Raw genomic sequence first — 24587 nt, 5'->3', positions numbered from 1 at the left:
AAGTCTACCCACAAACATATACTGACATATGCATTGAAGCAAAAAGAGTTACACATGCATGCCCTACAAATCACCAAATGTTAACTAAATATTGTCATTTTTTCTTTTTTCTAGCAGTTTAACACACTACTTTGGTTTAAATAATTATCTGTCATGCTAAATGATCCACTTCTTTCTCATTATATTGTGTGTAGCATTACATTTAGCTATGAAGATTTTAAATCAAAGTATTAAAATAACATTAATTATAATAGCACAGATGTTTCTGCAAAGATAAATTTGCATTAAGAAACACTGCATTTTGATTGGCAGTAGTAGACATTCATAAAAATCACCTGGAAAAAATCAGGAGTTGAAACCACCAATTTTAATGAACATGGATGTCAGAAGAACTATCTTAAGCTTTTAATGCTCACAATATAACTTATCAAACACTAAACAGCTTTTTTAAAGCATAATATACCCAGTTTGAAGTAGAACAAATAGTACAAAGTTCTGCTAATAACAATATGCAATATTTGTATTTGTGTCAGTTGCCTTTTATAATTGCAGTAGCAGGTATGGCTATCCAAAAATGCTTCTCTTTTTTGTCCCCAAAACATGGAAAAGATGTAAAAAGTCATCAACACATGTTGAAAGCCAGTCCTTCTTCCCTAACTTGAAGATCTATTGGAAGGATAAAACAAAAACAAGAACTAAAAATTTAAATCTCTAATTTTCCCTTAGTCTTTTCTGGGATTTCCCTTTTTTCAAATTGGGTTTTCCAATTTATTCTAGAAACCTCCATATCTTTATCTTTACTCAGCTGAGCATGCGTTCTTTCTTTTTGGTTCTTTAACTTATTTTTCACCCCAACTACCCTCCCTCTTTTGCTGTACAGTCACATACAGTCCTATCTATTTTTTATTCTTTGCTTCAGGGATGGATACAGAAACATTACCACAGAGTACTTCCATCATGTGAACTGTTCCCTGGTTATGTCTCTCTGCACTTCCCAGCAAAATAAGAGACGGGAAGTGGAAGTAGCCTATCCATGTATGACAGAAATGGGAGGATTCCCCTTGCTACTGACTGGACTGATGTTAGCATGCATGCAAAGTATCATCTCTGGAGAAATATCAGAGTCAAAACCATGTATTGCAAAGGAAGGAGTGCAGAGGGTTAAAATAATGATCCACTGTGCTCCAGCTTATGGGCACTGACCCTCCATAGAGGCAGCTCAAGCAAAATACCTTCCCTGATGCAGCTTCTGGAGCTTGTGAATTTAATGCATGCACAGCTCTCCATTACACTGTGAAGACCTGTCTTAGAATAACAGAAGATTTCTGAAAAAGTTTGAAGTAAATACTCAGCTTTGCACAAAGGTTCTTGTGAAGCAAATGCAGTGAAAATTAAATTCTCACAAAGAGAAAAGCATTATCACCATACTTTCAATTAAAAGCAAACCAAAAGAAAAGTAATAGCTTCTTCCAACCTCATGGACCACAGTTTAAAAACTGCTGTTCTACACAGGACCAAGGCTTCAGCTGAATAAAAGCTAATACTAATAAACAACCTTGTCCACTCTTCATCTGAGAAGAGGAAGAAAGTGAAAAATGAGACTACTGCTCTTGTTACACCCATAAGTAAACTCTGAGTAGGGATGATAGTAGCAAAAAGCTTGCTATTAATTTAATTCTTAATCCAATTGGTAGCAACAATATAAGCGCCTAAAAAGTCTACACTAACATTAATCAAGATACAATTGCTTCTTAAGACAGAGATGAAAGATCATGAGGACCACATTAGGGATGTTGAACTGATCAAATAATATAAATGGTCAGTACATAATCTGGAGAGATCACAAGAGAAAAACTCTGCTCTTCCAATCAGATTGGTAATCCTGGTAAACTGACAGTAGGAAAAGACATTGTACAAAGAAAAAATTAAAATTAAGACTAGTATCTAGGTTCTAGAAGAGAACACAATTTCAAAATATCAGGCTGGCAAAGCCAAACTAAAGAAAAACCCTAATTTCACAGATTCAGTATTTAAAAATTCTTATTGTTTTTGGGGTTTTTAATATGCTCCCATATGAAATGTGATGCTACTTGCACCCAGTTAAAAAAAAAAAAAAAGAAAGAAAAAAAAAGAGAAATATCAAAGCAGTTTTATATTCAGAAGTGGACAAACTTTAGAATCATCCACTCTCTTTTGCACATTGATGGAATGCAGAACAGTAGTTCCAAGCTATTTTTAAATAGAAAGTTGAAGCAACTTCTAAGCAAACAACATTAAAATACACACAGAAACTGCACTGTTAATTCAAGTGCAACACATTCCTTTCCAGCGATCTTTTATGACATGCCTATCAGTTATTCTTTTTAAAAAGACTTTCAAATTGCAAGACATAGGATGAAGTTGAATGAGGGTTTAAAAATTACATTCCTTGCAAAAGTTTCTAGTTGCAGCACTATGAATTTAGTCAAAACATTGTATAAATCATCTAACATATACAAAGATGCCTCTACTGTAGAGTCCTAAACAGAAAAGAATGATATTCCTTCATACAAAAATAGATTATTATTTGCTACTCAAATTCTTACAATAATTTAAAAAACATCTAATAAATAGCTTCTATCTTACAACTCAGACCATCAGTTCTTCAGCATTATCTACAGATATATCTAAGTTATTTGCAATGAAAACCCAACAAGTTAATACCCTTACTCCCAACGAACAGTATCGTGGGTTAGCTGTATTGTTCTACCTCTCATTCTCAAATTCAAATGTAATTACACTTACATAACACTTACCAAAGTGAAATTATTTTAATAATGATACTAGGTAGTAAAAAGAATGAAAATCTATTCGTTTTCAAAGAAAGCTAAAAATAGAGGAGCATAGCTGGTACAGAATGAGCTTTCACTCAGCTGAACTCAACATTTTTATTAACATCTAAAAATATTCTTCAAGTACAAAGTTACAGAGCTTGTCATTTACTGATGCAAACCTTTTTTCAGTAGTTTAAGATGTCAGTAACAAATAGCAGGGTGTTCCCTGAGCAGTTGAACATAGGAATGCATGGGAAGAGCTGTCAAGATTCTCAGTGTCACATATTTCCTGCCAGCTACCACAGCCATGTTGGAGTAGCATTGAATAGTAATGAATGCACATCAGGTCAAGAAATAATACAGTTCTTCAAATTCCTAATCATTGCTGCTGGTTTGGGTTTTCACAATGCCATTTAAATTAGTGCAACAAGCAGTTCTGAAGAGCTTTTGGTCAAAGTGAATTCTAATCACTTCATACTTTGTAAATGAACCAGAAAACTGATTTCCATGTTTAAAAAAGTTAAAAAATATCCAAAGCGCTAACTTCACTGACAGTTTTCACAAAGTTAAGACCTGTATCTTATACAGCGATGACTGTGGTAACGTCATCCTTATTCAGAGATTACATTCAGTAACGCAAGCAACACCAGTTAATAAATATCAGACAATTTTAGGACAGCACAAAATAAAACACCTCTCAAACAACAAAACACAGACACTCAAATGTGTGCATTCATACAAACCCTCAAACCAACATTTTCTCTGTTTAGACAGCAAGTGTAGGTTTAGCTCCCAGAGGTGGATGAGATTTTTTTCTTGGTTAATCTGGTTCCATAATTTAATAAAGCAAACCTGGTCTATATCCTGCACCCCAAGTCCTGCTGGAAAATATACTGTGCAATTCTCCTGGTCTTCAAGGGCTTGTGAAAACTGAGAGGGACCACAATATCATTTGGACTACACATTCCAGTTTATAAACACAACACAACAAACTCAGCATTACTCCCAGTTTCATTTTAAACATCTAACATAAATGTTTTGAATGTCTCCTTCAAAGATCTGATCTTGCAATTGATTACAAAAGAACCTTAGGCACTAAACTGGAGGAATTGCATCTATAATAGATATAGAGAGTATCATGAAGACCCCAAATTTTCAGTGACAATCTTCCACACTGAGAATTGATACTGCCAAAAGAACTAAAGGGCTACAGAGGCAAACACTGGATTTTTGTAATTCAAAATGTGGCTAAACAATATATATTTAAAAAAAAAAAGTTTGTATACTGAACATTGATCTTTATTGAAATTTTCCTGTTACCTTCAAACGCTCGTGCAGCATCTACCAGGTGAGACCAGTCTAGCCCTGTGGCAGTGTCTGGCAGGGGCATCAGGCCAGGATCATTGAATTTGGCTTTATCAGATAAGGACCCATCTGAGAACCAGAATTCATCTAAACAATAAACACAATAATTAGTCTTCCTGTAACAATTACGTACAATTAATTTTGAAGCTACTATAATGATCTGTAAAAAATGTATAAGCAGAAAGTGCTTATCTTCATTTCTATTGTGTTTGTCTTTTCCTGTTCAATACTCAGTAGGGGTGGAACAATTTCTAAATGTTGGCAAAGTGAGATAACAAAGTTTTAATGGGTATTTTTGGTGCCACTGCACACAGTATGTCTCTCACATTTTCATATGAACACTGTGTGAGTAGGCAACATCCATTCTAAAGCATAGCATTTTTAACCTGAGCACTGAGCAGAAATATTGCTAGATACACCAAGTCATATTTGTGAAGCAACATGAAAAATATTTACATGCAGAGTTTTACTCTGAAACTGAAAATATTCCTGTTCCAGAAGCAATTAAAAAAAAACACTTGCTTTTATTTTAATGCATTTGTAAATTCTAGCCTATATCAAATTTTCCCTTCCACATTGAAAATACTACCCTATTAGTTTAACATCTGTAGCTGTATCTCTGAGGATGTAAGACTTGGGTGAGATTTCAGAGTAAGCCATAACACACTGTAAAAGGTACACAGATCACATATTAAATGAAATGTATACACTATAAACTGTTCAAACAAACCTTTCAGCTATGCACATTCTAGAATGTACTACAAATATACATTTTAGTAGGAGATGCTAATTTTCATAATTTTCTTGAATATCTTTACATGTTCCTAATTTGTCCATAGCAATCCTGACTCTGATCAATGTGAATATGTTAAAAAGAATACTCAACAGACACACAGTTTCTTAAAACTGATCATAAACCAAAACTATTATTTGCAATCACATTTCATCTTAACCATAAAGCCAGCAAGGGAATATAATATTTTCATCACATAGTATGACTATACTATGGCAAAGAGAATTTTTGCTTCAAAAGTATCCACTCCATTGAAACAAAAAGGTCAAAATAGTAATTTTTCCTCAAATATTTCAGGAGGAAATTTCCATGTAGTCATTCCAGTGTTTAAACTATAATACCCCAGATGAGTATTTTTTTCCCAGGAAAAGACCAAACACAAAAAACAATGAAGGAAGAAATGCATTCATACAAGTGGAAGATACATTATCATTTAAGGAAATGGCATGCTGTCATTGTCCTGATATTAATGTCCATTTGACTTAAAGATTCTCACCTAAAAATCCAAAGAGAGTAGGCTGTTACAAAGCATTCCACTGCATAGAGCAATGATTGAAGTATATTATATGCTCTATTCTTTGCAGAAACCTTGCTTAAAAATAATAGAAAATATAAGGATAAAGAAAGTGAAGGAGGTCTAAAATCCTCTGCCAAAAATTAGGAGTTCCTGCAGAAGAGGTAGAAATTCTCTTTACTGAACTTTATCTTGTTCTGCACTTTTATGAAATATGCAATATTGTTACATTACACCTGGAAGTGGCTTGACAAAACTCTGTAGAAATGTTCTTCTCAATACCTACTCTCAGTATGTAAAAGTGGATGCTATATGAAATGGAAAATATAATATAGACATATATTCTACTCATATATCCGTACTAAGATTTTATTTTCAGTTCTGTATAAACATACATAAAGCCTTACCCAAGGCTACTTTTGTGCAAATACATTGAAAGCTGAAAGTCAGAGCAGTCTCTGAGATTCTGTATATGACTTGGGAATGGTAAGAATCTTATTTGTGCAAGTACAAATGTTTCATACATCCCTGTTGTGGAAAATAGACAGAATGCCTTATTTGAAAGACTGGCAAGCCATCTTTTGGTTCTAGACCAGCAGGCAGGCCCTAAGGGACAGCCCTTGCTTTTGTGTGATCAGCCTTGAGAGGCTGATTGTGAAACCTGTCAGGAAGAAGCCTGCTCCCAGTGCAATGCTGCCAGCACTCCAAATTAAAGTGTAGGAGTGATATATTCACCAGTAGTCATCCTTCATTATGCATTGTCTCTGTGAGAACCTCAGTTCACCTTAGGGTGGATCCTATTCAGTCCTGCATAAGCCCTGACAGAGCCACTCAACTGCAGAAAGCCTGCCAGAGTGGAGATTTGAATATTGATAGCTCTGAAAATGCAAGTGCTCATACTGATGCCTGAAATTCTAAGCAGAATAACTGAACAGGCATGAGTATGCCACCATAGAATAATTAATTTTCAAGACTTAAATTGTGTTCTTCTGCAATGGGGAAGCAAAAAAAGGGGGAAGAAGAAAAAGAATAAAAATGCCAAACATGAGCTCTAATAACATAGGCCTCAGTGCCTTTGAATTTCAGAGAATATTGTTTGCATTCCAGGAATGCTCTGGGTGAGATAAATTATTTCTAGCCTCCTGTATTTGCATTTCTTCCCTGCTCCTCTTACCTTGCTGTTGCCTTACTCTGTCTATGTAGGACTGCCACATCAGCAGCTGTTGCCTCTTTCCCTTTTTGATTTGTGCAAAGGTGGCAAGTGATGGTTAAGCATGCCCACCCCTGTGTGTCCAGGAGGATATGCCTAATCTAGTAGGCCACTACTTTACTGTACACAAGACTGACTTTTGAAACAACACAATTTCCTTTGAGGAAACATTTTCAGTGTTATCTTCAGTTTTAAAGATTATTTTATTTGCTGTACTCCTTTTGGCATAAAATTATTGACCTTGTAGTTTCCGGTCTTTTCAGTTGTGTTACTTCCTACACTTAGGAATTTTATTTATTTTTATTGCTGATGCATAAAAGTATAAAGCAATATCAAGAGTCCCTATTTTCACCAAAATTATGTGGTCAGTTCAGTTTCCAACAAAGCTCCTGCAATCAGTGGTTATACATCCCACATACATCCATAGTCAAAATGTAACTCGTTATGCAGAAAGATTCACCTGACTTAACCTATTTTACTTAACCTACTTTACTTTATAAGACAATTATACTGCTTCAGTTGGAGCTGCTACTTTTAAGAAGAGATTGTAGATCATGAAAAAACTATCTGCCAAGAACTCTTTGCTTTAAACTAGACATGTCATTTAACAAGTAAATTCTCTCCAAAGCAGCTGCAGGTGCAGAAATATATCAAATCTCACACAAATGTAAATCCCACACTCTGTGGGATGTCTGTTTTTCTTTCCTGCAATCAGTAATTATATCTCTATAGTCCTCTTAAGCAAAAATATCTGCCCGCTGAAGCTTCCCTTCTTTAGTATTGCCTAGGGTTGCCCTGCTTCAAGGATGCCAACCTGCTCACAGGCTCTCATGCAGATGTGCTTCTGATAACCATTTTTTCTTTCCCTTCTCTTACTGAAGATAGCCTCATGTTCTAATAAGGTGAACCTCACTGTGTGAGAACAGGTAATAGCAAACATGTTCTCCTTCAGTTGTGTGAATTAATCAACAGCCTTCATCTGCTTGCTGACAAACTGATTTCCAAACTCCTGCCACTGCACATCACTGATAGACAGTGATGCTCTCTCATTTTAATACTGCTTCTTATCAACAAGTTTAGTTTTGGATTGAAGCTAACCTGAGTAGTAAAGCAGTTTGAAGATAAGACTCATCTATGAACATCTAGTTGCAGAGACAGTTCCTGCACTTCTGGCAGGCTTTTCCCTATGCCATGTATAATCTGAGAACTTTCAGAATTTGTCATATATCACTGTAAAATATTTCCTTCCTTATGACCCTCTTCACTGCAACTATCCTGTGCCTTGCTCCTTTCCTCACAGCACAGGAACATCCTAATCCTGCCAATTTATCACTTAGGGCATTTTCTTTCCTCTTTCTTTTTGTGCTTCATGATAGAGTGGACCACGATGCCTGATATGTAACTCAGATTGTCTCCATGTGTCTCCCTGGGTTCCCCACTTCTGCTATTACACCAGTTCAGTATCAGTGATTCTCACTGTTTTAATTCTTTCCCTGCTCATTTACCTGCCATGACATTGCAAGAAGGGCATAGATTTGTACCTGCAACTGCATGTTAGAATCACTCAATAGGAACAGCACTGTCTCATTCAGGGGATCCTTAATGTCCCCAAGGTAAAATTCCAGAGTTCTTACCTACACAAACTCTCCCTTTTGATTTAAGTTAAAAATAAGATAAAATGAAATAAATATTTCTACATTTGTGTACTGTTTGCAGTCAACAGCACTGCATTGTCAGACTTTGCAATTCAGGCTTGACTAAAAGCAACTTTTTTTTCATGCCACTTCCCCAGTAATAAAACAATAATTTAAAAGTCCTATATCTTCACTTTTCCCATCACTTTCTTATAGTCAACGTCACACACAGACAAAGTTTCTGTTTCTTTATTTGTGTGGTCATTCTGTCTCATAATTCTGATCTCCAGTAAACTGAAAGCCTTCAGGGTCACCTATTACTCTTTGGTTTTGGTGCTGCCTTGCTTACCTATTAATTACACTCTTTTCCTTGAGAGGGTCTCATGAGATTAGGTACTGCCACAGTAGTTAATGCTGGATAATAATGTGCAAGAATATACATTTTTAAAACTGATTTCAGCCAAAACCATGCTCTTTCCACTGATATCTATAAACATTAAATATCAGTAAAATTAAAATGCTTTGAGACCACACACAAAAGACATTACTATGACAGGATATGAATCTTGATATCTGAAACTACAACTTTACATTAAAATTATAAATGAAAAAGAAAGCTCTCACATTACTGCTGTAGAATGTAAATACCTACTAGGCCCTGACTACATAAAACCTTCCTAAAAAGAGCCAAAGTTAGTTTCTCATATGGAGATACTGACTAACGTTATCTTTGAAACATAGGTGGGAAAGCCATGATGTGTTTTTTTTCAGAGTAATTACAGATAACCAATTATATCATCCTTGAAACAAACACCACAAAATATTCTATATAGCAGGCATTGATAAGCACTTTTAAAACACAGAACCAGAAGCAGAAAATAGAAGTTGCATATGAAAACAGCATGAATTTCCTTGGATCAATTTTTGACTGACAGGATACTGATTTAGTGGGGGTTTTTTTCCAGCTATATATATGTGTATGTATAACTTTCTGTATCTAAGAAGCAGCAAGAATTAAATATTAGGTGTCTAAGACAGAACTAATACAAAATCCACTAAAATATCACTGTTGGAGGAGCAGCATAAAGCTTGGATTGCTTTGTGCCAATCTCCTGAAGAAAAGCAAGCTGAAGGTTTGATCTCATTGCATGTTTACATGCACAAGAAATGGCTCTAAAAAACAGGGCCTAACACAGAGAAAAACAAAAATACAATCAGGATGCCTGTGTACCATACAGCTCCTTCAAAGACTACAAGAATCCACTGAATTAATCTCCTGTGAAACAAAATGGATCTCCATTTGCTATTCATGCAGGAATAGGATCTCCTCAGTTTAAATTTATAGTGAAGAGTTTCACTCTGATAGAAGAATATTTTTAGAATGGCAAAAGGTACACCAAGCATGCATTCCCATCTGAGATAACAATTTAAAATTAACTAGTAGTCAGTGACCAAAACTTGGTCTCATGGCTGAGGCCATTCTAATTAGAAAAGTGTTTTGTACATAAAGCTCATTTCACAATGTTAGGAGATGACTGCTAGTTCCTGAAGGACAGGACAAATGACAGAGTCCTTTTTATTGCTACTTCTTTTAAATCATCTGGCTGCATTCTCCCTGGACATGGGCCTAAAATGTCCTTAATGCTTCGAGAAATTCACCCACGGCTTCTTAACTATGGACTTCAGAGTCCATTTTTAAAATTGCAGTCAGCTATGATGCAAAATTAAAGTAGCTAAAGAAAAGAGGTTTTTTTTTTCCAGATTGCATGTCAACTCCAGGTGTCCACTATACGTCAGCCTAAACTAACTGAAAAGCATGTACATTCAACATTTTTGAAAAAACAATTCACTCTTATGAACTAAACAAATATATTTAACCTAAATATACATCTCTGTGTAGATTTGAGCTTTTCCTTCGATTTTGTTTTTAATTACTACAAACTTAATAGATCATCCTGGAATTATTGCAAGCTAAGCAGATAATAAAGGTCTCACATACGAAAACTTCACAAGTAAAAAACCACGTTCATAAAATAGTTTTAACTTAACACCTCAGACTACTCTTCTGCTCCCATTAAAAATGAAATGACATTTGTAAAGCTTTTACTAGTATATTAAAAATAGTACCAGCAAATTCAATTTGGAAATAGAAGTCAAAGTCAACATTTATTGCACATTTCCTTTTAAGATGCTACTGAAAGGATCATCTAAACATGTTCCATTTGGCTATTATTTCAAATATATTTGTGAATATTTCAATAATTCAAACACACATAAAATTAAAAAAAAAACCCAAAAAAAAACCCCAAAAAAACAAAAAACAGACCAGCTTGTCTTAAATAGGTCACCACTGGAAGATAAAATGATAACTAGAAATATCTTCAGACTAAGTTTTTTGCCTATCGGTGGTCTCATGAAAATTCTTTGGGAAGTAAAGTGAATATTGTCTCCAAATATGATAAATATGAATTGAAACAATGGCAAGCAGAAGCATGTACCTCTGACCAAATATGTTTTTACTAGGATAACTAGAACAGTGAATTGACATTTCTCAATTTCACCTTAAAAGTAAAATCTCACTTAATACCTGGTGATTGGTTTGAGTTTACTCCAGATATTCCAAACTCAGCAATGAGAGCGACAATGACTTACTTCTCAGATTTCCCATTCCAGGAGTCAGGCTCATTCTGGGAGGCAGTGTGCTGTGATATGGTGGAGTAGTGCTGAACAAGATGTCATTTGGCAAGGCCTGGTCAATCATTGAGCTTCGAGAGCTGGCATAGGAAGATCCCCTGCGATTGCTACATATGCTTTCATCAGAGAGGGTGCGGTAAAGCGTCCTCCGTGGGGAGAGGTTTCCATAAAATGAAAACTAAAGATAAAAATAAGAACAGTATTGCTGGTTGAAGTGATTCGTACAATCATATCCCCATCATCAGCTCTTGGGAGTGTTTTTCTGGACAGGCACTCTGGAATTCTTGAACTAATACAGAAGATCAGGGATTTCTTCTGCCATATCAGATCTGCTGGGGCCTCAAAAGAGTTACTGAATCGGATATTCAGACTTCCTCTCAATATTTTGGAATATATCACCATGAATTCATCAGATACTGTGCTGTTTTAGTAATCATGAAAAGTTACAGAAAACTTCAGAGCCTTATGACAGCAATGTTTTACAGAAATGTATATAAGGTTACCAATTCTGGCAGCATGTGTGCAAGACTATACACAGAACTGTTTGATTTTAATTTGAAATGACCATGCTTTACTGTTAAGCATTCTGAACTGATATATGCTGCCACATAATTCATTGGATGATAAAAATTACTTGAAACACTGCATCTATCTGGATATCACATATCAGGCTTAGACAAGAGGGTAACAGGGTTCAGTGAAAACTGCTCATGCATTTCAAAAAGTTACTTAGACCACAATCCAAATATCTACAGTAAAACAAGATGCTACTGTACTGTAAAGCTGGACCATTCCACTTTGTAAGTAATTTCTCAGCACTGCAAACACAGTTTGCTTTACATCTACAAAGCACAATAATTAATGTTTAATAATTTTGCTGGTTTGTCCTTCATACGACAATTACATGTTCCCTTTGTGATTAACTGTGTGTTCCATGTTCTCTATGCAGAACAAATGCTCAAGAGGAATAGCTTTTGCAAACACTGAATGTAGTGTCGAATCTGACATATTCATTTCTGACTTCACTGTCAAAGGTAACTGGATCAGCAATATCAAGAATATTATCCTCTATGAAGGTACAGCCACAGACTTTACGCTGCCAACTCCTGTGGCTGGGGCTCCTTGGGAGTCAGGGCCCATGGTCTCACTTAGTTAACTTTTGTTTAGGTGCCTTGGAGAGGAAGGGATAGCAGTCATTTATCTCAGCCACACCACCTCTTTGTTTATTCTTATTTAGGCAGCCAAAACCACTAGCAGTTCTTGGAATCTTCACAAAAAACCCCTCCAATTATTGTATCAATCATAAATCATGAAAACCTCTAGGACATGACTCACAAAAATTCAAGCATATATAATGCACACTTTACATACATCATATTATAAAATATATGTGATCTGAATTTTAGATTCAACTCTGCACTTAGAATATTCCCATATGTTACTTTTGTTCAGACATGATGATTATGCTATTCAGCATATTGTATAAACACAGAGGGTTAAGAGAGCATTGACTTAATATGGAAGTCTGACAATTATCTCAAGTAATTTAATCGCTTTGTTCTTTATTCCATATTAAGCACAGAATTCAGAACCATTTACTTTGGGAAGCAGCAAATTTTAAGATCACTATCCACTTATTGTGAACTATTAAACATGACCAACCGTCTTCATACTATAAAGATTAGATCCAGGCTCTCCAACAGCACTGACAATTATGCCTTCTGAGCAGCTGCCACTGATACCTACATGAAACTGATTTGGATTTCCAGCAAATTGTTGGTACTATTACAGGGCAGAGGAAAGTGGGCTACTTTTATTCATGTGTTTTAATATCATACAAAATGTACAAATTTAGGCCGCCTTCCTTGAAAATGTCAGTTTAACCTTTCCAATTATAATGAAGTTGCTCAACCTGCACTGGTCAAGCTAAGCAAAGACATACTTAAATGCTGGATTTTATAAGTAATCATCCAACAAACATTTCCCATCCTTGTGAGAAATGATATTTTGGGACTTACGGTCATCCCCATAGAATAAACTTAGCTTGTACAAAACAACATTGCATTCTGTATAGCAATTTTGGGCATACCAGAAACCCATTTCTAAGGTTACTGAAAGACTGAAACACATAGAGCCAAAGAAAGCAGCCAACCTTTCTTCTCCCTTCCTCCATAGAGAGGCTGTCTGGCAGCATCAGCTTCAGAAAATCTTCTTTGGACAAGACTTGCTGGCTTTCAACAATAGCACTCCTGACAGAAGTTTGGAGTGGACTCGATGCAGACACAGCATCAATATCATCATACACTCTGTTGAGAAAATGGGTGTTTTTAGCAAGAAATTGGATTTGAAAGACTGCAATCATTTTCTGTCAAAGTGAAAACTGTTAGAATTATGTCCTGACACAGCACACTGTTTAGAAAATTTTTTTGGTCACTTAACCTTTATGAAACTGTTTGTGGGTACAAAATGAAATTCTTAAACCACTGAGAAACAGAATTTAGGAATTCTAAAGAACAATTTAGAACAAGCACAATCCTTGTTTCTCCTAGCTTGCCTCTCTCTTTTTTTACACACCACACTTCTCTATCAATACAAAAGTTATATTTATTTTAACATTTCCAAAGGTTCATCACTAAACACTTTAACTTTTACTTCCACAGCACATAAAAAAATTGTATTTTATATTATAATATTGCATCCAGCTTCACCATCTGGCAAAATTATTACGGTTATCACTGCAATGTTTGAAGTGTATGGGCAATCAATTGCCAATACAATTGCAAGTACATTTTATTATCAGCAATTTCATAAAACTATTTAGATAAATTAAACAGGTGTCTTCGTTAATTATCAACACATAAAAATCTAGTGACAGTCAACAAAAGACTGTCAAACTGAATTGTTAACCTTCAGCTCCTTCCAGTGAGAAAGGAGAGACAGGACTTTAACAGGCTGAATGTAATGGAAGGAACTGGAGGTTGCGACTCACAGAGAACACAGACTGGAAGCCATCACTCTCTGCCAAGTGCAGCCTCATCAGTAGAGAGAAAACAAGCTTTGCTATGGTAAAGTGTAATTCTCAGTGAATTATAACCTACAGTGGCACAACATTCAGCAATTGACCTGATATTCATCATCACTGCTAATTAGAGATGCTATTTTATTTCAACATAATTATCCTCAGAGAGATATTTCCTCTCTGTGATATAGAAAGCTTTCCTAGAAAGAAAGAGGTGAGGCAATACTGTATGCCATGGAAAAATCTGAAAATATTATTTGATATAGGAAGTATTGTCATATTCAATTAATTGTTCTTGAACAGAACTATCCCTTGAAGACAATTTTTCAAATTGCCATTGTTTTAGTCTAAATACCCCAATTCATTATGCCATTTTATTGTGAAGCTACCATTCAAAATAAGGAGACATTTTTTCAGTAGTTCATTGATTTCAAAATCCAAAAATTTGTGGGAAGTTAGCCCACTATAATTTAAATACTACTATGACCAAACAATTCATGTAATTAAAACATTGTGGGAGAGAAACAAAATCAACTCTCTGTTAACACAAAGGAACACATATAACCAGAACAGGAGGGTAGTAATGTCTTCTCCTTTAAAAATTACTAATTTAAGAGCCTAACTTCAGATTCGTATTTCATAGCATATATATTATAGCATATATTTTTAAATATTACTCTTGACATAAATATGCACACATATGCAAAATTAGGTATTAGATAAAAATAACCCATTCCCATTAAACAAAGAATAATCCCAATTAAACATTTGAAAATGTTACATTGCATCAATTACAATTGTTACATACATTAATGCATGTCATCTTGCCAATTTATTGAGATTGACAGTGGCTGGCTATGGTTTATTGTGAAACAGCACCAAAAAAGAAAGCAAGGACATTAGCCACAAACATGATTTTGAAGCCAGCAGGAATTTCAAGGTTAGCTTTAAACAGAAGATTCAAACATTACTTATTATGGATGCACCATTGTGAAAGTATTATCTCTCTATATTGGAGGTACTGCATGTTTTCCTTTGAGTCCAAGCCCTTTTCTTCCACCAAAGAACAACATATTTCTCATGGACTATTCCAATGTTAAGCTTCATTAGATACACAAAAGTACAGAAAAAACCTGAACATTTAAAGGCAAAACAAAATTTGTAATTTTTTTCCATCCTATTTTAAAATTGATTTTCACTACCCTTCTTCCCCCAAGGAAGTAAAACAGAGTGCTTACTCATGACATTCTGACACTTCAGATTCTTCAGGTGTAGGACTTCCTTCTGATTTCTTCCATCCAATGACATATTTACTCACTGCTCCTTGTCTGTGGTAGGGTTTTGAAATCGACCCAGACATCTGTTGACTGCTATTCTGCGACACTATGTAAACTTTGGAGGTATCTAGGGAGCCACTCTTTTTAGAGCAGTGTGTTGATGGGCTTCCTGAATGATGTGACCCACTGGAAAAGTGAACGAAACACACAAAGAGAAAAATTAAATATGCTATGCAACAACAAATCAGAAATGCTTTGCCTGGCATGCGGCAATAATTCCCACTGTTAAGTTTTTCTGAAGGTTAAAATCAATGAAGCAAAATTGGCACAATAATTTTCTACACACCAACTGTGTACACATTAAAGGTCTTTGAGAACAGAATTGTGATGAGTTTCTGGAACAAACAATGCGTGGAATTCAGCCTGCTGAAATGCCAATGCAAACCGATGTGAATCAAAACTAAAAGCCTAAATTACATATATATATATGTTCAATTTGTGTGTGGAATTTTAAGTAAATTTGTACACACACATTTACATAAAGAACTACATAGGGAATTACTCAAATATCTCCCTAATCATAAAACCTGTGTGCTTTTCCATTTCACAATAATTTTGCCAGCTGATGCAAGATTAGGCTGTGCCTTTCAATCAGACACACTAATATTAAATTACCAGCAAATTTAACAGAAGTAAATTTCAGTTTAACAAGACAATCCTCTGGATAATTTTAACAGTCTTTTTTGTTATGAATAATAGCACTAGTAGGCACTAAGACATACTTTTAGTGAAGGCTCTAAAACCTATTTCAAATAAACTAAAACAAACACTTCCTTGAAGAATAAATTTCTTCAGAATAACCATACAAGACAAATTCAGTCACATCAAGCACATAAGAAAATCAGTATACAAGGTATTATTTGATTATTTTCCTGTACTCATTGACACTGAAAACAGGAAAATCAGAGGGAAAGAAGAACAAACAATTTCCTTCTATCCTTCACAGCATAAAAACCTTAACACATAGACCAAAGCTTCAATTTCAAAGTCACCATAAAATGGGAACTAGAAGATAAAGGCAACCAGCTATAAAAGTGTACTTTCAACAAGCTTTACAACAGATGTACCATGCACACGTTTCATTGGTAATAAAAAGAAAAGCTGAAAATCAATCATAAATGCTGTTTAAGAAGCAAAACTGTAAAGCATACATCAGAAAAATGTAAATTTGGAGAGATGCAATGCAGTTTCTTTGTATATAAAAATTGTCCAAATTTTTCTGATTTCCTTCAGCAAAGAAAAAGTATGTTAAATAAGTTCTAGGTGCAAACGTCTCTTTTACTCGGGGATGTTTCCCAATTTTGAAAATCTAAGCAGTTTGCAAGGGTCATGTATAAGGCCTCCTCAGATCTGGGAGATCTGGCTATGCTGTCCAGGCAGACTCATCAAAAATTACTTGAAAACTGCTCATACAGGCATTTGAATACAACAAAAACATCAACATCTTTTAAGTTCAGTTTCAAAGAAGGCTAAACAGAATCAAAACAACATGGAAGAGTTACCTGTATGCTAACCAATCATCCATAACCCCTAGTTCGTAAGAAACGCATACCTGGAATGAGAGGAGATTTCGCTCAGGTCTCCCATGCTGCCCTCGGCCGTGTGGCTGCTGGAGATGGCAGCGGCGTAGCCATGAACAGCGTAGATCTTGGCAGCATCATCGTCTGGCCCGGCAGGCTCCGAGGGCTCCGGCCACTGCTCCGTGTGGCAGTGCCCTGCGGACCTGCTGCCGCCCAGGTGCAGCGGGGCCAGCAGAGGGGCCGGCATGCAGGGAGCCGTGTCAATCCCGCTGTCCGTGGAAGCTCCCTTTATGTACGTTAATCCGAGCAGCTCGGGATCCATCAGGTCTCCAGAGCCAAAGTGCTTCTCATCGCTGTTGCTGGATGTATTGCTGGATAAGGTGTTGCTGCTGGAGTGGCTTGAACAGCTTTTGTCCCCAATCTTAACAACAAAAAAACAAACCAAAAGACACCCCCCTCAAATTAAATAGTAAGAGATCTATTTTCATATAAATTACTGCATTTGTGCCATTCAAAGACCATTTTATTTTTTTTTACAGTGTGCTATCATATAACTGCAAAGTATGAAAAGAGCCAATTATACCACCAGTTTCTGTGAAATGAATTGCACAGCTGGCTAGACACATTAAAGGTCGATGTCACTGCAAATAAAAAGGCTCTAGTTCCATCTTCTATCACAAATCTTAAAATCAGAATTGAATTTTCTGATTATAGGACCTGCTTAACATCCATAAAATTGCATTTCTGAACAGTTAAAATAAGCATTTGTTAAAGCTAGAAGCCTTGGTAATTATTTGTTTAAACAAGCTCTACTGCAAATCTGAAAATCACCAAAGACTGAATTATTGTTGGCTTTTTCTCAGTGTGGCTGAAATATGCAGCTCATTGGATCAAATCCAATGAGATGTGTGGCTAGTTAAATTGAAGCCAATTGTGATGTATGTGTACCAGATGAAAGTAACTCAAGTCATAAAGCCCTAAACTAAGCATGGCTATTGAAGTGGAATAATTACGTCAGACTTTTGTGCCAATAATGTCCAGGGGTTTTGTTATTTACCTTTTAAAATAAATTTTATAGAGAATTGGATTAACTTATGTCTGTGACAGTAGCCAGAATAAAGCAGATGTACTTCTGCTAGGGTAAATGGACTTCTTTTAGGTAGAATATAAATGGGAAGGGTGACTAACTTTTTCATGAGATCCCTCCCCTAGCAGATGCTAGGAGATGTGTTGCTCACACATAAAATGTAAGCTTACAGTGTACAGACTCCTACTACATATAGCAGATTTTCCAGGTAACAAACATTATGTACTTTCCATCACTAGGCTGTTGAGGATTATGCCATTACTGAAGACAAGCTACTAAACAAAGTAGACTAGAAAATCTGTTCAGCATTCCCAGCACACAAGTTACATTTTTATAGTGCTTATTGATAATTACACTCCATGGGTTTTTCACGTAAAATGAAAAGCGGTATGGTAAATATAATTTTATTTTCTTTTAGAGGGTAATTAAATACTCCACATATTAAACAAGCCAGTATAAATGAAGTCATAAATTCACAGCTGAGTGGAGACTATACTAGTTTTATCTCCTCAATGCCCCAGATCCAAGCTCTCTTGGAATTCTGAGTTTGTAAACAAAGATTAAGCATATTTGATTCAACCCACATCTGGGCAAGCATAATTTTTGCCTCCCAAAACACACAATGGTCTTTAAAAATTACTAAAATGTATTTTTAATATTTATTTCTGTAAGTCCAGAGTAGTTTTTTGTTGTTGCTATTTTGGGGTTTGTTTGTTTTTAGAGTTCTGAATGACATCCAAGGGAAAGACTTACATGCGAAAGCTTGTTTGGTGACTCCTTGCCACTGCCTTCCTTCTGTAAAGCTCGCTCTTTGTAGGAGCTCAGGACTTTGGTTGATGGTGCATGCCACTTGGCTTCTGCCAAAAATAATGGAGAAAGGCACACGACTCAGCACCAGGTTTCAAACCTGTACACTCTGCAATCAGACACAGGTATCTTTGCAGAATGTCATAGCAGTCCCTGCTTTCAGTGTCACATCACATGCTCCCTGTGAGTCAAACCTCCACATGGGGAGGTGGCTGCATTTCAACAGGCACCGCATTGCAAAGAACACGTACTTGAAAGATACAGTGGGTTTTATTACCAGAATGTCTAGTTCCTTCCAAAGTTTCCTCTCGTTCTCTGCCTCCTTCACACTCCAGTGAGCCTGAACCTTGGTGATGTTCGTGGAGCAAAGGGGACTGGCACCTTTCAATGTAAGCAGAAAATTAAGCTGTTAAGGTTTGTAAGATTAGCTACATGATGAACTACACCACTTTTTGCTCTTAAGAACAAGTATTTTGTGACTTTTAAAAATAATCTTAATTCCCAAACATTTTCAAACACTGCATAGAAATATTTGTATGCAATTTTTTCAACAGCACACTGTTATATCTGAAGTGTGAACATGCCAAGAAGACACTGAACTTTAAGAAGAAATGTGTTCTTGGGGCTCTAAACTCAAAGGCTTTTGCAGTGAAGAACCATGGTAAAATATGCTTAACCTCTTTGTGATCTAAGCCCCAAAGAAAGTAATCATAGTTTTGCAAGGATAGTACCAAATCCACTGCTTTGTATTACACCGCAAAAGTTTAAACATTTCACAAAGCAACAAACTAAAACCTAGATTGCTATTAGAAATAACTGTGCTGGGAAAAAATGACACAGGATGCATTTTGATGAGTTGACTGTCAAAAAAAAATAGCTACAGTTTTATTTGAATTATTACCATCTATTTAGCTGCCAGAGATTTCACTGAGTTATGTGAAATTCCTTGAAGAGTCTACAAGATACTGCATATATATCTGCTACATGGAATATCTTATCCACAATCAATCATGCCAAAGCATTAATACGTTTCAAGGAGTCAAGCTGATGCTCTCAATATTCACTTTTTTTTTCTCTGAAAAGTAGCTTCTGAAAGCCACTTGGCAAGTCTGAAATGCTTTTATATTACTCTATTGTAGATACTGCCATAGCTCAACATTTTTTAACAGGAGTGTTTTCAGTAGCTGTATATATACAACAAAGTCATAAATTTGAAGTAGTTTAGAACAGATGTCTCACATAATATTCCTATAAGTTTAGTTATTTTGGGGTGGTCTTTTATATACAGACAGCTAACTTCTGAAATTTCAGTACCAAGGGATTAACAGGGATGCAAAAGGACCATCTATGCACAGTTTTATAGGAAGAAGAGACCTCTGAAATTCCTACTTTTTTCAGGACATATGCTAGGGAATGGGTGTGACCGACACCAGCACAGCAGGAAACAAAACCTTTGAAGACCATAAAGATTTTTTTTCAGTCAAACACCTTCCTCCTGAAGCAGGAGGAGGAAGTATTATTATTTTATTCTAGTTCTGAGTTACTATCTGATTTTTGATCTTTTACAGGGAAAATAAACCTAAGAACCAGTTCTCATTTACCTGAATTTAAAAATATGATCCTAAAGAGTTAAATTAGGATGACATTAAAATTGCAGTCACATGCATATTACATCAAAGATCAGTAAACCTGTCTTAAAAGATACTAACAGTGTTTGAAAAAAAAATAAATCCAGAAGGCCCATACAAACTTTGCTTAAGAAAGAACATGCATGGGAGCTCTTGCAAGATTTAAATAAAAGCTTTTAAAAATCACCAATACCCGTCATATCCCACTTGCTGTCGCCAGTGGCTGCTCCCGCTGGGTCCTGGGTCACTGGATGAGGACTGGTTGCTTGGAGAACTTCTGTAATGTTGATTTTAGAGTCATTAACAGTGCACCGAGATATTTGTGGCACTTCAGATTTGAACTGGGCTTTGCTTTTTTATCAAATACATTCATTTTCATAAATAATACAGATGCAGTATGAACAATTAGATACATCCATCTGGGGAATTTAAAAGGCTTACCTCAGTTTCATAAAACTTTAACAAGAATTTTTAAAATATAGTATTTATTCACAAATAAAATATTTCAAACTGAATATATAAAAAGTCATAACAAGAGAAAGACTAAGCGCCAAATCCTATTTTCCCTAGATCTGGCTTTAGTTCTGAGTAAGTGGGATTACTCAGGAGTCAGAGCAGCTGGATTAGGTCTCTAAATTCATGTGTGGGAAGCTCTCATAGTGGATCAGAAATGATTGCTAGTTCCTTGGCACTTATTTCAATTTTAAAGTTAGTAAAATTGGAAGAGGCAATTCTAATACTTTTAAAATTTTTATTTTATTAATCCTTTGACATAGAAAAGCAATAAAAAAAATTCATGAAGGGTATTATGTTGTACTTAATTATTTAAACTTTTAAGCCTCCTATCTTAACAATGTCTCTAAGCAGTTTTGCTAGATTTCCAGATGGCTGAAATTTAATGCTTAAATTTGGATTTGATCACATCCTTTCCTTCACTTCTGTGCACATCATTCCATAACTACAACACAATTTCCTTCAATTATCTTGACATTATCTTGACTTTAATTCCCTGTGTTTATCTTTTTTTTTTCTTTTCTTTTCTGTCCCCCCTTATCTTTTTCATGTAGAAATGAATGCATGTACTGAGGGAGGAAATGAAGAGGTGTTTTTTTCTGTATGCAAAACACTTTCCAAGAACATGACCTTTTAATAAGCAACATTACCACTCAGCTTGAAAATTTTAAAGACAGTAGCTATTATATTTTGTTTTTTAAAGACATTAGCTGTTACATTTTGTCTAATAGCCAATGTACAATAAATAGTGTAGTACCTTATTTTTCAGCATATCTTTCTCTGAGAAGTATTGACAGGACGGAACCTCTCTCAATTAAGTGAAGTACTCAATAGGCTCCAGCTTAATTCAGTTCCATGAACTTGCAGTTACGGCCAAGAATTATGCATTTCGTGCACAGATTAAGTGACCCAGCATTAAGGAATGGATAAATTATGATACCATATGTTTCCACCTTTCAGGCTGGTGTTCAAGACTTTGTCCTCAAAGCTAGGATATTGCTTTGTGCTGTTCCAAGGCTGAACGAAACATGTCTACCTCCCATTTGCTGGACAAGTGTGAAGCCCTTAGCCTAGTAAACGAGTGGCCACAAAAGGAGAGCCACAGAAATCTTATCAATGACTGCCTCACACAGTTCCTGCACACAAAAATTTCAACCATCTGATCTCAGGAAGGATTCCAGCCTCCAGGTGAAAGGATGCATTGCCAACAAGTGTGACTCAGGGACTAAAGCACACAGAAGCTTCTTGGTGCAGAAATCAGAAGAGTGAGTCTGCCTAAAACTTCACTTAGGCACATGTTATGAGTAGCTGTCACAGAATTAGCCACTTTGTGAAAACAGGAGTAGAGCTTAAGGATAACCTCGTATTTCTAAGTGACTAAGTAGAGGAAACTCCTTGAACAACACCAAAATACTTGGACTGCCTTCTCAAAGCACTTCATTCTCAGCAATTGTATTAGAAGCATAAGTGTTCAGCTCTCAGTCTCTAATTTCCCTCCAGGGACTGGGCACCTAAATATTATATGTCACAATAGTTGATTTTTTGCTTAAGTCTCTAACTATATCTAGCCCACATTTCTTCTGCTTCTTTTTTTTTAATTTTGAAACCAATTTTATTGCTGACTTCAGACTTAGCTCATTTTCAGATCTGCTGTTAAATCTTCCCTGTTTTATCAACCTGCTTCTCCCTGCTTGCACTCTTGAACCGATACTGGGTCCTTGACCCTATGAAATCTCTTCATCATTTTCCTAGCCTGAGTATACACTTTCACCCTTGCAAGACTACTTATAAGTACTAGTGCACCTTACTTCAAACTCTGCAGTTTTAAGCTCATCTCTCTGCCAAATCATCAACTATGCCTCTTCCCACGTGGAAAGACCTTGCCAATTAGGTACCTTTCTTTATCTGTTTCAAGACCCACATGCCAGAATTCATAATTTTCCTCTCTTTTCATTATTTATACTCTGTATCATGTCTTTCCCAGAACAGCAATTCTGTACTGCTCATGTTTTGCTTAAATTATACAGAAATTTCTTCATGATAAGAATAGACTCAGTCTAAGCATTTTTCCACATGCTTTTCTGAGTGTTATGAGAAGTGCAGCTTATGTTTATGCAGTCTTTTTGGAATTGAGTAGCATGTCAGAAAGCTTTCATTTCTTTTCTGTATCAATATACAGTATGTTTAATAAAGTTTTATAAATGATGAAGTATTTCTAGACATTTGATACATTGTCTCCTTATGTTAGATGTTATTGAGAATTTAATTAATAAGATATTAGGCAAAGATTAAGTTCTATAATGGTATTTAAATGCTTACAGAAATGCACCTCTCAATTTTTCAAGGGATAGAGATGAGGTATGGGAGAAGGAGAACACAAATTATGAAACAGTCATAACTGGGAGCCTTCCTTCCCAAGGCAATCAATGAGACTTATTTTCAAATCATACTACTATTACTTGTGTACAGTTCAATGTAAAAAGCCATTAATTCTTTTCTACTAAATAAGGTAGTCAATGTAGCAATAGTGGCATTTAACAATTTCATCTAGAATTGTTTTAAACCCATTTAAGAACAGTATTTCAGATTTTTGTATCACTCAGATATTTTCAACATGCAATAATTATTTCCTTGGAAATTAGAACTACATCACCCCATAACGGCATAAGCTGAAATAATTATAAACAATAAAGGACACAGTTTTGCTCAAGACATATGGTCTTCCTAAATAATTCAAAGGTCAAATGTATTTGCAAATTTTTATCTTTAAAAAAAGTTTCGTCTTACGAAGAATTATGATTAAATTAGAACAGAGCTAACATTTAAGAACACCATCATCTATGAGGTGTTACATATTCAAATCACAAGCTCTGCTTTGTTTAATTAAAAGCAAAGCAAAGCATAAGGGCTGGTAATGAGTTACAGAACCCTTTGAAAATATGCCAATATCTTGGTAACAAGACTAAATAATTAATTTTTAAAGGAATGAGTTCATTTTATTTACACTCATTATTTGTTTAAATAGTCTTCCAAAAGGTGGGGAACAGGACATTATTAAGATCCAAAAGTTATAAGGCAGTTTCCCACTTCACTGATTTGCGACTAAAGGGAAAGATCAGCTGTCCTCAGCAGTGGGATCCTGGGTACAGCCCACTTCCACCAAGTCACTTGTTTCAAGCAGACTGGTCCCGTAAGTGCTACTAAAAGCCATCTCATAATTAAAGATACTGTCAAAAATCAATAAAATAAGGTTTAAAAAACAAGACACCAAAGTTCTAGAAAGCTGCGATTTCAACAGTAATACACATTAGGAAGGTGACAGGCACTAATCAGAGAGAGCATTACCTTGCACCATCTGGCAGCTTTCTATCAAAGGAAGTGCTACGAGGAATGGCTGTCTGAGCCTGCTGGAGAAGCTGCTGGCACTGCAGTCTGTCAGATGTTCCTAGGATTGGAGAGGCACGAGAGAGAGGCTGCCCAGCGGGAGTCGGCACCCGATGCCAAGTGGTATTCCTTCTGAAAGGGGTTTTATACTCACATGGGGTGCCTTCGCTGTCAAGTTTGTATTCCACCATGGGTATACGACAAAGTTCTGAACAACCCCTGTGGGACAAATAAAAATGCTCATCAGTCTGACAGGAGGGAACAGAGAG

At 35.8% G+C, this 24587-nt stretch overlaps 1 protein-coding gene across 6 annotated transcripts in view; it reads right to left on the bottom strand.

Moving 5' to 3' along the window:
• Positions 1-24587, bottom strand: part of SIPA1L2 (signal induced proliferation associated 1 like 2) — a 254937-nt gene that overhangs the window by 6211 nt on the left and 224139 nt on the right. For 4 of the 6 annotated variants that reach the window (XM_064413831.1, XM_064413830.1, XM_064413833.1 and 1 more), the window contains 9 exons: positions 24280-24537; positions 20615-20698; positions 19071-19174; positions 18740-18843; positions 16932-17320; positions 15281-15505; positions 13176-13329; positions 10982-11201; positions 4134-4265 (listed from right to left, as the gene is read on the bottom strand). In XM_064413831.1, coding sequence (XP_064269901.1) covers positions 4134-4265; positions 10982-11201; positions 13176-13329; positions 15281-15505; positions 16932-17320; positions 18740-18843; positions 19071-19174; positions 20615-20698; positions 24280-24537 — 1670 coding nt within the window. The remainder of the gene's footprint in view (positions 1-4133; positions 4266-10981; positions 11202-13175; positions 13330-15280; positions 15506-16931; positions 17321-18739; positions 18844-19070; positions 19175-20614; positions 20699-24279; positions 24538-24587) is intronic. The other 2 variants (XM_064413834.1, XM_064413835.1) reach the window with 1 other exon arrangement.

This window comes from Passer domesticus, chromosome 3 (assembly GCF_036417665.1).
Source record: "Passer domesticus isolate bPasDom1 chromosome 3, bPasDom1.hap1, whole genome shotgun sequence".
Taxonomy (NCBI): domain Eukaryota; kingdom Metazoa; phylum Chordata; class Aves; order Passeriformes; family Passeridae; genus Passer; species Passer domesticus.
Note: the sequence above shows the minus strand (reverse complement) of the source record. Positions and strands in the feature narration are given on the sequence as shown.